At 60.3% G+C, this 13184-nt stretch overlaps 2 protein-coding genes across 2 annotated transcripts; both read right to left on the minus strand.

Annotated features, from left to right (window-relative positions):
* Positions 1 to 38: 38 nt before the first annotated feature.
* Positions 39 to 3403, minus strand: LOC131666222 (26S proteasome non-ATPase regulatory subunit 2). Its single transcript, XM_058938693.1, has 6 exons — positions 3227 to 3403; positions 2789 to 3089; positions 2285 to 2714; positions 1413 to 2202; positions 486 to 1281; positions 39 to 409 (listed from the first exon to the last, which is right to left on the minus strand). Exons 1-6 carry the CDS (start codon positions 3305 to 3307, stop codon positions 111 to 113), a joined length of 2697 nt encoding a protein of 898 aa, XP_058794676.1. The 5' UTR covers positions 3308 to 3403; the 3' UTR covers positions 39 to 110.
* A 7179-nt stretch (positions 3404 to 10582) lies between these two features.
* Positions 10583 to 12906, minus strand: LOC131666237 (uncharacterized). The gene has a single exon (XM_058938727.1). The coding sequence runs from the start codon at positions 12903 to 12905 to the stop codon at positions 10740 to 10742; it is 2166 nt and encodes a 721-aa protein (XP_058794710.1). The 5' UTR covers position 12906; the 3' UTR covers positions 10583 to 10739.
* Between the last annotated feature and the right edge of the window lie 278 nt (positions 12907 to 13184).

A 13184-nucleotide genomic window follows, 5' to 3' on the forward strand; every position in this document is an offset into this window, starting at 1 on the left:
ATTATCAAATCAATTGAGCGGCTGATTTAATTATTCAAATTTTAATTATATAAATCTTAATTGTACAGGCTTTATGGATAAAACGGAAAAAACACAGAAAAAAAGCAGCCTTATGTCGAGTCCTTATTTTTCCTTAAAATCACAAAACCCTCCATGATGGGCGTGAGGGGCACGTAATCCTCGGTGGCGAGTTCAGCCCGCTCACCGTACGCCAGCAATACGGGCGTTGTGTGCGTCTGGAAGCCGGTAATGGTCTTAGGGTTACCTGCTTGGCCAACCACATCCACGGCCATTCCCACGCGCACAGGAACCGCCAGCGGTTGTAGTTCCTCGTCGAATGTGACCAGCATACGCGGCTGCATCGCTGCAGCCAGGGTGTACAGCAGGTAGTGCGAACGTCCCAGAATAACTGCAAGCGAAAGGTAAACGATGTAAGTGTCAGATCGTCAAAAAAGTTTAAGGTAGTAAAAGCGAGCGAGACTAACTGTTTTTGACGTCTAAAAATCCAATGAGCGTGGCAAGGAGACCAGCCAGGGCGACCGGACTGAGCAGTTGTCGGTCGCTGTGGTAAGGCGAGAGGGTCATGGTACCCTTACCCAAGTGGATAAGACCTTGAGCAATTCTCACCATGAAAAGGTTATTTGGGTCTTTGGCATGGTACTGGGCAAGCTGGCGTAACATAAGGGCGAGCTTGGAATTGTTGGTGCCTGCGCCCACCAGACCCATAGCGAAGATGGCGTTGTGCGCCACTTCGAGGTCGCTATCGTGCGAGAACTTGGACAAAGTGTCAAGTATGTTGAGCTTGGGATTAGAGACAGAGATAAGGCCAAGGGCCAGAGGAACCGAGCGTCTAATCACGGGCTCGCAGTAGCGCAGCAGATGGCCGAAAGTGCGGTAAGCCATCTCGGCCCCAATTTCTTCACCCATGGCGATGAGCGCGATGCCGAGCACGGCGATCGCCTGCCTCGAGCTCAGATCCTTTTCCTTCTCCTCTTTCTTCTCCTCCTTGGCCTTATCTTTGTCTTTATTGGCGCCCGAAGATTTGCTAGACTCTTCCTTCTCGTTCGAGGGCTCGTAGTGTTCGGAGCAGATGTGTAGCAAGTGTTGAATTTTGAGTACGTTACCAGTGCCCGCATAGGCACACACTTCCACTAAGGTCATTGACATGGATTTGAACGGTTCGGGGATTACCTCGAGCGCGGCGATTATAGCCTCAGCCGCCTCTTGTTTGCCCAGCACGCACAGACCCAATCCCAGGGGAAGGAAGCGAGCGTACGTGTCCTGCAAATATCAACGTTAATTTTCGTCTACTTACTGGGGGATTGGATTGCTTTTTCAACTAAGCTCTAGAAGCTCATCAAGTGAGCAACGGTTACGAATGTTGATCGAGAGAAGAGAAAAAAAATTGTTACCTTGAGTTCGCTCTCGGTCTTTTCCATCAGCGTATGCATGATGGCCGTAGTAACGGTAGCGTTGCACGAGCCAACGGCAACCATACCCAGAGCGAGGCCAGTCACGCCAATGACTTCCCAGTTGGATTTGGGATCGCTGAGCACCGGTATAAGCAAGCTCAGTACGGTCTCTCTGTTCGATCCGGCGTAAGACAAGCCAAGACCAACGATAGCACCGATCCTCATGGTGTTGCTGTTATGCAGCACGTAGTCGGACAACAGAGCGAGAGCTGGCTCGCACTCGTTTCTTACTCCGCAATTGACGATTCCGCACGCGAGCAAAGCTCCCGACTTTATGTAATCTTCAGATGAGTAGAGATACTTGTCAATCGGGGTCAGGCCACCGTCAACGTCCCACAAGAGTATGAGCCCGAGGGAAGCCGTGGCACTGAGCATGCCGTGCTCCTTGTTCTTGTACAGCCACTTATTGCCGTCTTCAATGAGTAGTTTATCGTGACCGAAGGCGGCATTCACGAAGCCGTTAACGAAACTTGCTGCCAGGTTTTGCCTGGCCGAGTCGACCTGTCCGCCACCGAACGGTGGTCTCGAATTTTCCAGATGAGACTTGTAAACGTCTTCGGGTGTCTTTGCTTCCATTATGTCCAGCTCACGAGCCAAGTTCAAGAAGTAATTGTTCAAATGAGAATTGGTCATTATTTCCACAAGGTCGTCGTACCAATCTATCGATATCGGCAGCTCTAAAAAAATTTGTTGACGGCCGAGCATAAATGCTAACTGTTTTTGGACCGATCTGAAATTAAAGATCGATTCATTAATTATATCTTCGTCTGTCTTCCTCATTATTAGTATTAAGAGGATTCAAGATTACTTACAGATCTGGGCAATTTGTAAAAATATTTTCTATCAGAGGCAAGTCGTTAAGCTGCATAGCAAGCCTAAGAGCCTGTGGATACTGATTGAACTTTTTGTAAAGTTTAAGCGCTGCATGTAGAAGAGTGCTGTTTTCTGGATCAGCAACGTATGGAACACAATTTGTCAAATACAAGCACACTCTCTGATAAGCACTCTCATCAACATACTGCTCCAAAAAGTCCAGTCGATCAATTTCCATCAGTAAGTCGCAACCTTCTGTCTCTGCATTGTGAGCCATGTTGTAAGGAACAATCTCGTGAACGAGTCCAATCAATTTCTGCTGCATATCTTCTGAACCGTCCATTGCAAGCTCTTCCCATTTACCAGCAAGCTCTCCTGAAACATGTCTCACGTACTCGTGCCCCCATTCACCAATGTTAAGTGCTGAACCTGTTTGACAATTATTGATGTTAATAATGATTGTTTGTGTCTTTGTTTATATTTGAAAAATTTTGAGAATATACCTGTTATTCTGTATTTAAGGCATTCTTTGCCTTCACCCATTGTCATTGCTAGGACAGAAATAATGTCGGAACACAGCTCCCTGCATTTTTGATCCACCAGATTTTCATACACAGTTTTCATAATATCATAATGCGGACGCATGAATTTCAATGGCTTTGGTACACTCGTCATCGATGTCGTAGAAGTACGAATGAGCGTTCGAAGCGAATCCAAAGCGTTTAAATACAGTTTGGTATTCGAGTCTTGCAATTGTTCTACATACTGATTCAATTCTTCTTGCAAAAGTTTGTCTTCTTCGGACTGAAATGAAACGAAGCATTGAGTTGGCGTAACGATAGAATTCGGAGTAGAAGAGCTCATTCAAATTTTAACTTCGGAAACAAACGATCATTTGAACAATGCAAACAACAGAACTGCAGGGTAGGTAAATTACTCACCATATCGGATTTGTCCTCTTCCTTATCATTTTTCTTTTCAGGTACAGCCTTGGAAACCTCTGTTTTAGTACTTTCCGGCATTTTATCAGCTAAATCTATTAAAAATGTTGAAACAAATAAACAATTATCTCGGGAGCTCTCTACCTAGGTTAGGAAAGCGTGTAGAGTTGCGAGTCACTGTAGTGTAGAGTAGAGCCGTATGTACCAAACCGGCAGCTGGCGCCTCTAGAACGGTTTGCGCCTACTTGGTCGGTAACTTTATCAAGTGTCTTTATCAACAATAATTCAAACATTCGAGCCCTTTTCGATCCTTATTAATATATATTTATGACGTTTGCACGAAAGACGAGAACTCGTGAAATTTTAGTTCTATTGATTTGGGATAGGAGGTGATAATAAAGGTCGACCAATAATAAAGGCAGAGAATATTTTTATACAATTTATTTTCAAAGTTCGGTCAAACATCAAGTGTTATATATAGTTAAGATTGTACCTGCTTACGGTAAGAATACAACTCTTGTCTTCATGAGCTTTTATTTGAGCATTACACATCGATTTCCTTGTTTTGTTGTCGTTTGCACATAGATTAAATCAATCCATTTTGCCAACGAACGACGATTGATGTAATTTCAACCTGTATATTGTCGCTGATTTATCAAAAACAATGGCGTAAAAGGACTGTCGCCGTATTTCTTTTCTTTGTTTTTTTATTTGTTTTTTTAATTTTTTATAACCACGTTAATCGATACACATACATTATCTATCGTTTTCCTATCAATCCCTTTCCTCCACACGTAAAAGTACACGTATATATTAATGTTAAGTATAAGAGTTTGAAATTGTCAATCGACAGAGGGAGAGAAAGAGTGAGAAAATAAAAGCAAATACATTAATTGGAGAACCGATTAATCCAAGAGAAATCGAACTGTGTTGTATCGATAAGTCTTATCAAACATATATCTATTGTATATTATTTATATACAATACTTAATAAATGTACATAGTGATGGTGTAAAAGTGAAAGCGCGCGAATTGCGTGCAAGCGAACGCGCATATCTTCGAGCGATATAGCATTGTCGTAGAAAAAAAATTAGATCTATTGCAGAAGCGATTAGGGATCGATTCGGTGGCAGTTGCACGGCGCGCGGTCGGTTTCCGCGCCCGCTGAGCCCGAAAAACGTTATACAGAAAGAGAAAGCGAGCGAGAGATTGGATCCAAGCGAGAGAAGTATACGCGCGGCAGCCAGGTCCACTGCATTCGCAATGTAGAAGTTGCCTTGTCTCGCGCTCGCTGCCGCTCAGTAGTCCGTGACGTCGGGACCTGCAAAAGAGGCACGCACCGATTAACCGACTCGGTTGCAGCCGCCGTCGGGAGCGTGCGTTTCGGCGCGCGCGGAAGCGACGAGACGCGAGCGCGCACGTCGCTCGGCAAGCCGTGGCGCTGTCCGCGAAGCTCGTGCGGCGATCAGCTCTCCTTTCCGACAAGACCACCTGCTCGAATCCGCCATGGGGGCGGCGAGGATCGATCGTTCGGTTTCTGTCGACGCCGCGCGCAATCGGCACAGCGCGTCGTGCATTAATTTATCGAAACGCACGACGCCGCGCGGGCGGCATCCTACATCTAGAAGCAGACGTGTGAAGCACAGCGAGAGGGAGGGAGAGAGAGAGAGAGAGAGTGAGAGTGAGTGGAGATGCAAAAGCTGAAATAACGTTGATAAGTACCGATGGGCAACAAGTGACGCGGGCTGCAGCCAGCGACTGTAAAGGTTCGCGCGATCGCTCGTTTTCCGTTGGCGTGCGGACTGAAGGAGGCGAGCCGCGCGCGCAAGCGACCCGTTCCTCGGGCGATCAGCAGCGCCCGTTGGGGGTTAAGGGCGCGACGGATAGGTCGGCGGCGCTGGCGCGGTGGCGGCGCTGCCGGTGCTGGTGCGGCACGCTTCTGGCGGCGTCGGTGCGCGGACAGCAGACGCTGCGCCGCGGCGGGGCCGCGCCGCGTAGCCGCTCCTCGCTCAGCAGCTCGAATAGCCTCGAGTGGGTCTGCGTCCTGGCGTACCGCTTGGCCCTGGCGCCGCTCGGCGCTGCGCCCTGCTCCTCGCGGTCGATCGAGTCGTCGTCGGCCGCCTCTATCCCTTCTTCTCCTTGCTGCTCGTGGCCGTTAGCGCGAACGCCGCCGCTATCTGCGCCGTTATCTCCGCCGTCGCATCTCCCGGGGCGAGAATCGTCGCGCTTGCAGCCGTGGCGGATTAAGGGTTGTGGACAAGTCGGCGCCTCGTATCTCGGCGAATCGCATCCCCAAGAACGTCCTAGGTAAAGAGCAGATGAGTTTCTGGCAGATGCGCCGTGGTCGCAGCTGTCGCAACGGGGCTGTGCCCGAGGATAGCGGAGAGGGAGGAAAGGGCTGGACACCTTGCCGACCGGGCGGCACGTGGCACGTCGCTGACGCCTGCCGGCCGTTTTCTGTATTGCGCTACCTTGACTGCTACGACAAAACTGCCAATCCCCGTGGACGTTCGTCTGCGCGCGTTGATGCCACATTGCACCTCCTTATCTCTCTCTCTCTCTCTCTCTCTCTCTCTCTCTCTCTCTCTCTCTCTCTCTCGCTGTCAAATATCTCTGTTGCTTCAAAATGTCTATTGTCATTACATCGATGTAGATCGTCGAATGCGGCGACTGCCGTGCGAGTCCAACGAATGCGGATAACCGACGTGACTGTCGGTGCGATGCGAGCGGAGATCGAACTATAGCGAGGCTTTGAATGTGAGCGCGGAAGGGTAGATAGAGCACGAATGTCAGGCACGATCGAGCATCGGAGCATCTCCGTGCTGGTGCGTATAGAGCTCCACGGCGACGGATGAAGGCGCAGCGGGCCGAGGCCGGCTGCCTCGGTGTGCTCGGAGCAAGTGCCGACGCGGCGGCACGTCCAATAGTTTCCGCGATAGTCGTTCGAGCGCCGTGCGTACGCGGCATGCGGGCATCGAGGATCTCTCGAGCGCGCAGCTGCGCCAACGTCGAGTCCACTCTTTGCCCGCGAAACGTTGCCTCGGGACTGCGCGGATGGGCCGCGAGAGCGACGTCTCGCCAGCGAGCGCGGGTTTTCATCCGACGTTAGCGTCGCCGAGAGAAAGAAAAAAGAGAAAAATAAAACGGACCGCCGGGAGGCAACGAGACGAGCGTACTACTCACCGACGCTCTCGGGCGCGGTCATCTGCTGGAGTATCCTGAAGGACCTCGAGGGTATGGCGGCGCCCGTGTATTTCTTGGGCTCCTGCACTTGCTGCTGGCTGGCCGGTATGTACGGCTGCATCGGCACCTCTTCTGCAACGAGAGAACGTCGAGCGCTTTGATCAGCGACGGTAGCAGCGCGGTGAGAGCGCTTTCAGGCAAGCAAGTATTAGAAGCAATCCAGAGACGCACGCGCACACGCACACGCACACGCACAGAAAGCGAGAAGAGAGAAGAGAGAAAGCGGGTTACGACGGGCTGCTGGGAACACAGAGAACACGAATAACAGCGGCACTCGTTACCGAAGCTGCTCGAGTTTCTATTGGACTTTCTGGGGGCGGAGTTGGCCGGCCTGGACGCTGTTGGAAAATCGCACAAGATACATTAGTGGGGTCGGCCGACCGCGCGCTCGGCGCTCTCGGTGCGTTAACCTACTGGAGTTGGGCAGGTCCGTCGAGTCCGTCATCGTCTGCAGGTAGCGAAAGGCTCGCGAGGGGATCGCTGCGCCGCGGTATCTCGGGTCCTCTTCCTGGTGGAGGTACTGCTCGCCGTCCACTGGCAATAACCGAGCTTCCAGTTACTCGCAGTCGCGTCCAAAGACACGCCGGAGCGAGAGCGGGGCAGAGGGGCGGGCGGGGCGGGGCGGGGCGAAAAGCGCGGGCGCTCACCTTGCTCCTTGAACTTGTTCATGAGGCAGCGGTCGTCCTCGGTCAGCTGGAGCTTGCGCAGCTGCTCGGCGTCCGGCTGGTCGGGGCTGCAGGTGTCGGTGATCTTCTGCAGCACGCGGAAGGACTGGGACTGCAGGGGCCCGGGCTCGGCCTGCTGCGCGTGGGCCCTCGGCGCGCGCCTGCAAAGCCAGAGCGGCGCGTAGAAGCGGGATCGGGCAGGGGGGCTGGGGCCAGGCGGTCTGGGCGTACCGAGCGTCCTGACGGTGCGGCGCGCGCTCCTGGCCGCTCGGCTGGCTTGGCTGGACGTCGAGCTGCACGGGCACCAGGTAGGCAGCGGCCGCCGGCGGCGCCTGGTAGCCGCTCTGCCCGACCGGGTTGCCCCAGCGCGACACGTGGTGCGGGCTCGAGTTGGTCAGCTGGTGGTGGCCCGGCTGGTTCATGGCCGTGAACACCGACGGCCGGTCCTCGATCTGCACCGGGACAGAAAGCAGACGAGGAGGCTCGAGTCAGGCGGCGCGCGCGCGAGGTGGTACGGGGCCCGTCCCCTACCCGTGGCGGTGCGCCGGGCTGTTGGGGGCGCGCGGCCGGCTCCTGCGCGCCGCGGGCGGCGGGCCGCTTGGCCCACTCGGGCAGTTCCGGCTCCCTGCTCGTCTGTCGCTGCATCCAGGGCGTGGGCGCCTTGGCGAGGCTCGCCTGGGTGGGCGAGGCGGGCGTGGCGGGCGAGGCGGGCGGCGTGGGGCTGCGCGGGCTCTCGGCGGCGCGGCCGGCGGGCCGCGGGGCCGCCGGCTGCTGGCCGTCGGCCGGTGCGAACGCCAGCTGGTCGAGTGGCGCGCCGCGGGCCGCGGCGCTGGGGCCCCGCGGCAGGCAGCTGTTCCTGAGGCCGAGCGCCCCGGGCTGCGGACCGCCCTGCGGAAAGACCGGCACCGCCACCTGCGGCGGCGCGTAGACGCTGGTCGCGGCAGGGCCGCGCGGCGCCTCCTGCTCGGCCGGCCTGGGTGGGCCCTCGATGCCCTCGTCGTTGGCGTTCTTGGCGACGCGCCGCGCCATGCGCGGGCTGCGGATCTGCGACAGGTCCAGCTTGCCGCCCATGCCGGGCGTGTAGGTGAAGGGCTTCTTGTCCTTGGTCATCATGGCGTTTTGTATGGCCGGCGGCGGCTCGTAGCCCTCCTGCTGCTGCTGCTGTTGTTGCCCGCCCGTTCCTCTCCGGGGGCCGAGCTGCCAGGCATCGGACGTCGATTAGTGTCGCGACCCCGAGCGTCGGCTCCGTTGCGCGCTCGCTTACCTCCGACGCCGTGCTGATGCGCAGAGATGGCACTTGTCCGGCTCCCGGCGGCGGCGGCGGCGGCGGCGGCGCTGCTGCTGTCGCTGCAGCTGCGAACAGAACAACCATCGTTGCCGTGTGCCCGATGGTTACTCACGTTCGCGCACTGCGGCTGGCCGTTGCGTGTAGCCCCGATTAATGGGAGAACTGGGTCGCATGCCCAATGCCGTCCGACCTTCCACTCTCTCTCTCTCTCTCTCTCTCGCGCGCCAATCTCGTATCTTTGCTCGATTATTTTTAGCTCGACTGTTCTCGCTGGTCTCGCGCGCACGAGAGAGAGAGAGAGAGAGAGAGAGAGAGAGAGACAGCTGTGAAGTCGAAAAGCGGAACGGTCCGCGTCGACAGCACCGAGAAAGCGGGTTAACGACCTCCTCGACGGCTCTCTCACCGCCCGCGTCGATCGTCGCAACATCGTCCCGCGGACGCGCGTGGTCGCCAACTCACCTCGGCTTGGGTTCGCCAAGACTCTGAAACAGAATAAAAAACAGGCGAGAAATTAGCGGCACGGCTCGGACAGTCTGTCACGACTATATCTCGCTCTAGAGTCAGGCATCACGGCGAGGCGAATCGCGTATCGAAAGGCGACCTGCCTGGCGCGCACAGCCGCGTGTATACGATGCGCTGCGCGACCGTCCGGCTTTGCTTGGGAAACAACGACTTTGCGCTGCGAACGAACTCGTCGTCGCGTATTTTTGGCCGCTACGAAATTCTCGCGCGCGCTTTCTCTCTCTCTCTCACTCGCGAGCACGTCCGAAGCATTCGGTAGGCGGTAGACGAGAAAGAAGCGTGTCGTGCGCGCGGCGGGAAGGCGCGAAACCGGAAACGTCGGGGCGTACGGCCCGTCGCCGGAGGGACCAAAGGGCTCAGGGACAAGCGCGCGGAGCGACGCGTCGCCAAACTCACTAGCTGCAGCCAGGCGCGCCGAGGGACTGCCGAAGAAGACGAAGCGAACGACCAACGGCGAGCTCGGCCGTTCGCGAGCCACGACTGTGTCGCGCGCGTCGGACGCAAAACACGGCGGGCAGCGGCCGAGCGAGGCGAGCGCGCCATTGGTCAAGTCCTTTTAAGGAAGCGGCTTTACGCGGACAAGGTCCGTGCTCGCGCGTACGTTCGCGGTGGCTCAAGGGCGAAGAAAGCCTCGGCAACGGCGCGGCGCCTCGTCGCTCGGCCGAACGCCGCCGGGGAGAGCTTTTCCTCGAGCGCGCTCTCGCGCGAGCGCTGCCTTATAAGATGAGCGCGCGGCTGCGGCCGGCGGTCGCACCTCGCCACGTCACCGGCCGTAGATCGCGCGGACGGCCGCGCGCAAGCTTGGCTTTCCGGCACGCGGCCCGGAAGCCGCGCGCTCTCGGCGCTCCTCGGCCCGGGCCGGCCGCATCCGTGGCGCCAGCCGGCGAACCGAGTAATAATAGATAATTACCGTCGGCGAGGTGTTTATCGAGCAGAGCCGGTTTAAAAATAAAGCCGCGCGCGGCATTGTCGCGCGCCGGATCTGGAGCGCCGGCCCACATATGCGTATCCGCGGTCCGAAAGCTCGCGCCGAACCTCGGGAGAGCGAGCGTAATTTTAGAACGTCGCGCGCTCCCTCGGCTCGGCTCGGCGAGGGTGGCGGGGCGTCCTCTTTCTCTCCGCTCCGGCGCCAGATGCCCGATCTCCGGAGCCCCGGAGCCCCGGCGCCGCGGGCCGCGGATGGCTTACCCCGAGCAGGCGGCGTCGCCCATCGTGCTGTCTCCGGTGTCGCTGCTGGCTGCGGCGCTCCGCGGCAAGGTTGCGCAGCCCAGACTCTGCGAGAGCGCCCACCGAGACGGCCTGGCTGGTCGGGGAGCTTGCGAGTAGCTCGCCGCTTCAGCGACTACTGTCGGCGGCGCGGGCGCTGGACCTGCGCCGCCGGCCAACTGTTATAAATACGCGCGCGGCCGCGCCTCCGCTCCGCGCCACCGCCGCCGTATTTCGGCTTTCCGTCAACCAGAATAGTCCGAAGCCGCGCGGCGGCCGGCCGCCGATCGGCGCGATCGGCACGCGCGGCCCGCGCGCGGCGCCCGATCGGGCTCGACGGTCCGCGCTCGTCGGCGCTCGGGACAAGGAAGAAGGAGGGGGGGGGGTCGGGCGAGGGCTGGCCAGGTCCAAGAAAGGCGCCACACACTCTCGTACTCGCACTGTTCCTTTATTCCACGAGGACAATTACATCGGGCCGTCGGGCCGTCGGGCCGTCGGGCGGTCGTCGGCGCGCGCAGCAGGTGGTGCGGCGACCGAGCGCAACGGGCACTCGGGTGCAGCGGTCCGGGTCGGACCCGGCAGCGCGGGCTCAGGGCTTGGCGTTCTCCGCGGACCGGTCGAAGTCCAGCTCCTGCTTGGACGGGTTGACCATGTAGGCGGGCAGCGTGAGGCCGAGCACCGCGTCGTAGACCGGCCTGGTCTCGGCCACGTAGTCGTATGCCTCCGCCTCGGCGAGCTCCTCGTCCGCCGGCGGCTGGCGCTCGCGCTCCTCCTGGCGGCCGGCCTCGTGGCTGCGCCGGCGCCGGCGCCCGGCTGCCGCGGCTGCCGCGGCCGGCGCGGCCGGCGCGGCCGTGGTCGGCGCCGCGCCGCCCGAGCCCTCGGGCTCGGTGACGAACACGCACTCCTCGTTGCTGAAGCCCTTGTCGTCCTTGCAGCTGTAGCAGGTCATGCCGCGGCGCAGGCTGCGGCTGCAGCCCGAGCGGTCGCGCGCGCCCATCGCCCGGGTGATGCGCTCGATCTCGGCGCGGCGCTTCGTCGCGCCGTCGAAGCCGCTGTCCACTCGGGAGCCGGAGTCGAGCTGTCGCGCGGGCGGCGCCTCCCCGGGCGCGGCCGCGAGCGTCGGCGAGGGCGTGGCGAAGCTCGGGAAGCGGCCGCCGGGCTTGGGCAGGTAGTCGAGCACCGAGGACGCGTGGGCGCTCTCCTCGGGCTGGCCGGCCGGCTCCTCGGACTCGCCGCTGCCGGGGCTCGCGCTCCCGAAGTGCTTGGACTTGCTGTAGGCGTAGACCTTGTCGTCGGGCTCGTACGAGTAGTTGCACTGCTCGAAGTCGTCGCCGCTGTGCGGCTCCTTGCACACCCGGCAGAGCATGCCGTCGCGGCGCTCCTCGCGGCACTCGCCCTTGTCCGCCAGCGTCTTGGAGATGCGCTCGGACTCGGACCGGATGTAATCGGGGCTGGCGTAGCTGGCGCCGTAGTCCTCGGCGCTCTCCGCGCGGCTCTCCGCCTCGGCGTGGTAGCCCTCCTCGTCGGCGCTGTCTTCCTCGTCCAAGTGGTCGTCGTGCCGCTGGCGCTGCGGCTGCGGCCGCTTGTGGCTCTTGCCGCCGCCGTCGGGGTAACCGAAGCTCTGGGACTTGCTGTACGCGTAGGCCTTGTCCTTGGGCTCGAAGCTGTAGTTGCACTTCTCCGACTTGGCGCCGGTGTCGGGGTCCGTGCACACGGTGCAACTCTCGCCGTCCCTCTTCACGCTCCGGCAGCCCTTGTCCGCGGAGCGCAGCTTCTCGTTGCGCGGAGCCTCGTCCGCCGCCGCCTCCCCGTCGTCGTCGCCGTCGCCGTCGCCGCCGCCACCACCACCGCCACCGCCGCTCGACTGGCCGCCGATGAAGCTGGGGTAGCCCAGGTAGGTGTTGCGCGAGCCCTGGTCGTCCGCCGCCTCCTCGCTGGAGCCGGCCCCGAGTCTCTCGGCCTCGTCGCGACGCCGGTGCTTGCGGCGCTCCGCCTTGTGCTCCTTGCCCCGCGGCTCGCGGTGCTGATGCGCCCGAGCCCGCGGCTGCGGCTGCGACGGCGGCTGCGACTGGCGGCCGCCCACGTACGAGCATTGCTCGTACTTGCCGTTGGTCTTCGGATCCTTGCAAACCATGCACAGCATCGAGTCGCGCCGCTCGCGCCGGCAGTCGTCGCTGGAGCTCGGCTCGAGCTCGCCGCCGGCGCCGGGCTCGGCCGACTCGGTCTGGAAGAAGTCATCGCCGAAGCGGTAACCCGCCGGCTGCGAGGCGGCGAGCCCGCTGTCGCTCGATCGCGGACCCCGGGCTTTCGGCCGAGCCGAGCTGTAGGTGCAGTGCTCGTAAGTGGCGCCGCTGCTCGGCTCCTTGCACCTGAGGCACCTGCCCGCGCCGCCTCGGGCGCTGACCTCCTGGCAGCGGGCCGCGTCGAGCGGCGGCGCGGTGCTCTTCTTCGACGACTTGTCCTCGACGGGCAGCCGCTTGACGACCGCGGCCGCCGCGCCGTGCCCCGAGCCGTCGGTCGGCTGGCCGCCGGGCCAGCGGGCCTTGCCGCGCTCGAAGCCGACGGCCGGCTCCGCGCCGGGCGGCGCCGGCGGGCTGCCGAGCACGCTGCAGGCCAGCAGCAGGCTGGCGAGGAGGAACTGCGAGCAGGCGCGGACGGAGACCGGATCGGTGCCGCGAGTCCGCGCGCCTCGGACCCGGGCCGGGGCCGGCGCGGGGCCCGCCCGGCCGCGACCTACCTGCTGACTGATTGCCATGTTGCTTCGCTCGATTCGGGACGTCTAGCTGCGAGCGCTCATCGCTTCCGTCTCCCGCGCTGAGTGACTCGGCAGGCGCGGGCGCCGCCAACTTTATATCGACTCCCGCGTCGCGCTCCGCGACGTAACGCCTCTCTCCCTTCCAGCGCCGAGGCCGCTTGCGTTGTGCTCCGGTCGCTCGGGCCCCGGTCGCCTGCCCGCCTTCGTCGCTCCGTGGCCCCGCGCCTCCGCACCCCGGCGGCTCCGCGGCTCCGCGGCTCCGCGGCTCCGTGACTCTGC

The sequence above is a fragment of the Phymastichus coffea genome, unplaced genomic scaffold (assembly GCF_024137745.1).
Source record: "Phymastichus coffea isolate CEN01 unplaced genomic scaffold, Cenicafe_Pcof_1.1 PCOF00057, whole genome shotgun sequence".
Lineage (NCBI taxonomy): Eukaryota > Metazoa > Arthropoda > Insecta > Hymenoptera > Eulophidae > Phymastichus > Phymastichus coffea.

Bases quoted from the DNA above. Each gene is read 5' to 3' on its own strand.
- LOC131666222 (XM_058938693.1), bottom strand. From the start codon at position 3,307: ATGCCGGAAAGTACTAAAACAGAGGTTTCCAAGGCTGTACCTGAAAAG. The intron at 2,203-2,284 runs GTAAGTAATCTT...CTTTAATTTCAG, and splicing joins TTTACAAATTGCCCAGATCT to ATCGGTCCAAAAACAGTTAG. The intron at 410-485 runs GTTAGTCTCGCT...TTTCGCTTGCAG, and splicing joins ATTTTTAGACGTCAAAAACA to TTATTCTGGGACGTTCGCAC.
- LOC131666237 (XM_058938727.1), bottom strand. From the start codon at position 12,905: ATGGCAATCAGTCAGCAGGTAGGTCGCGGCCGGGCGGGCCCCGCGCCG.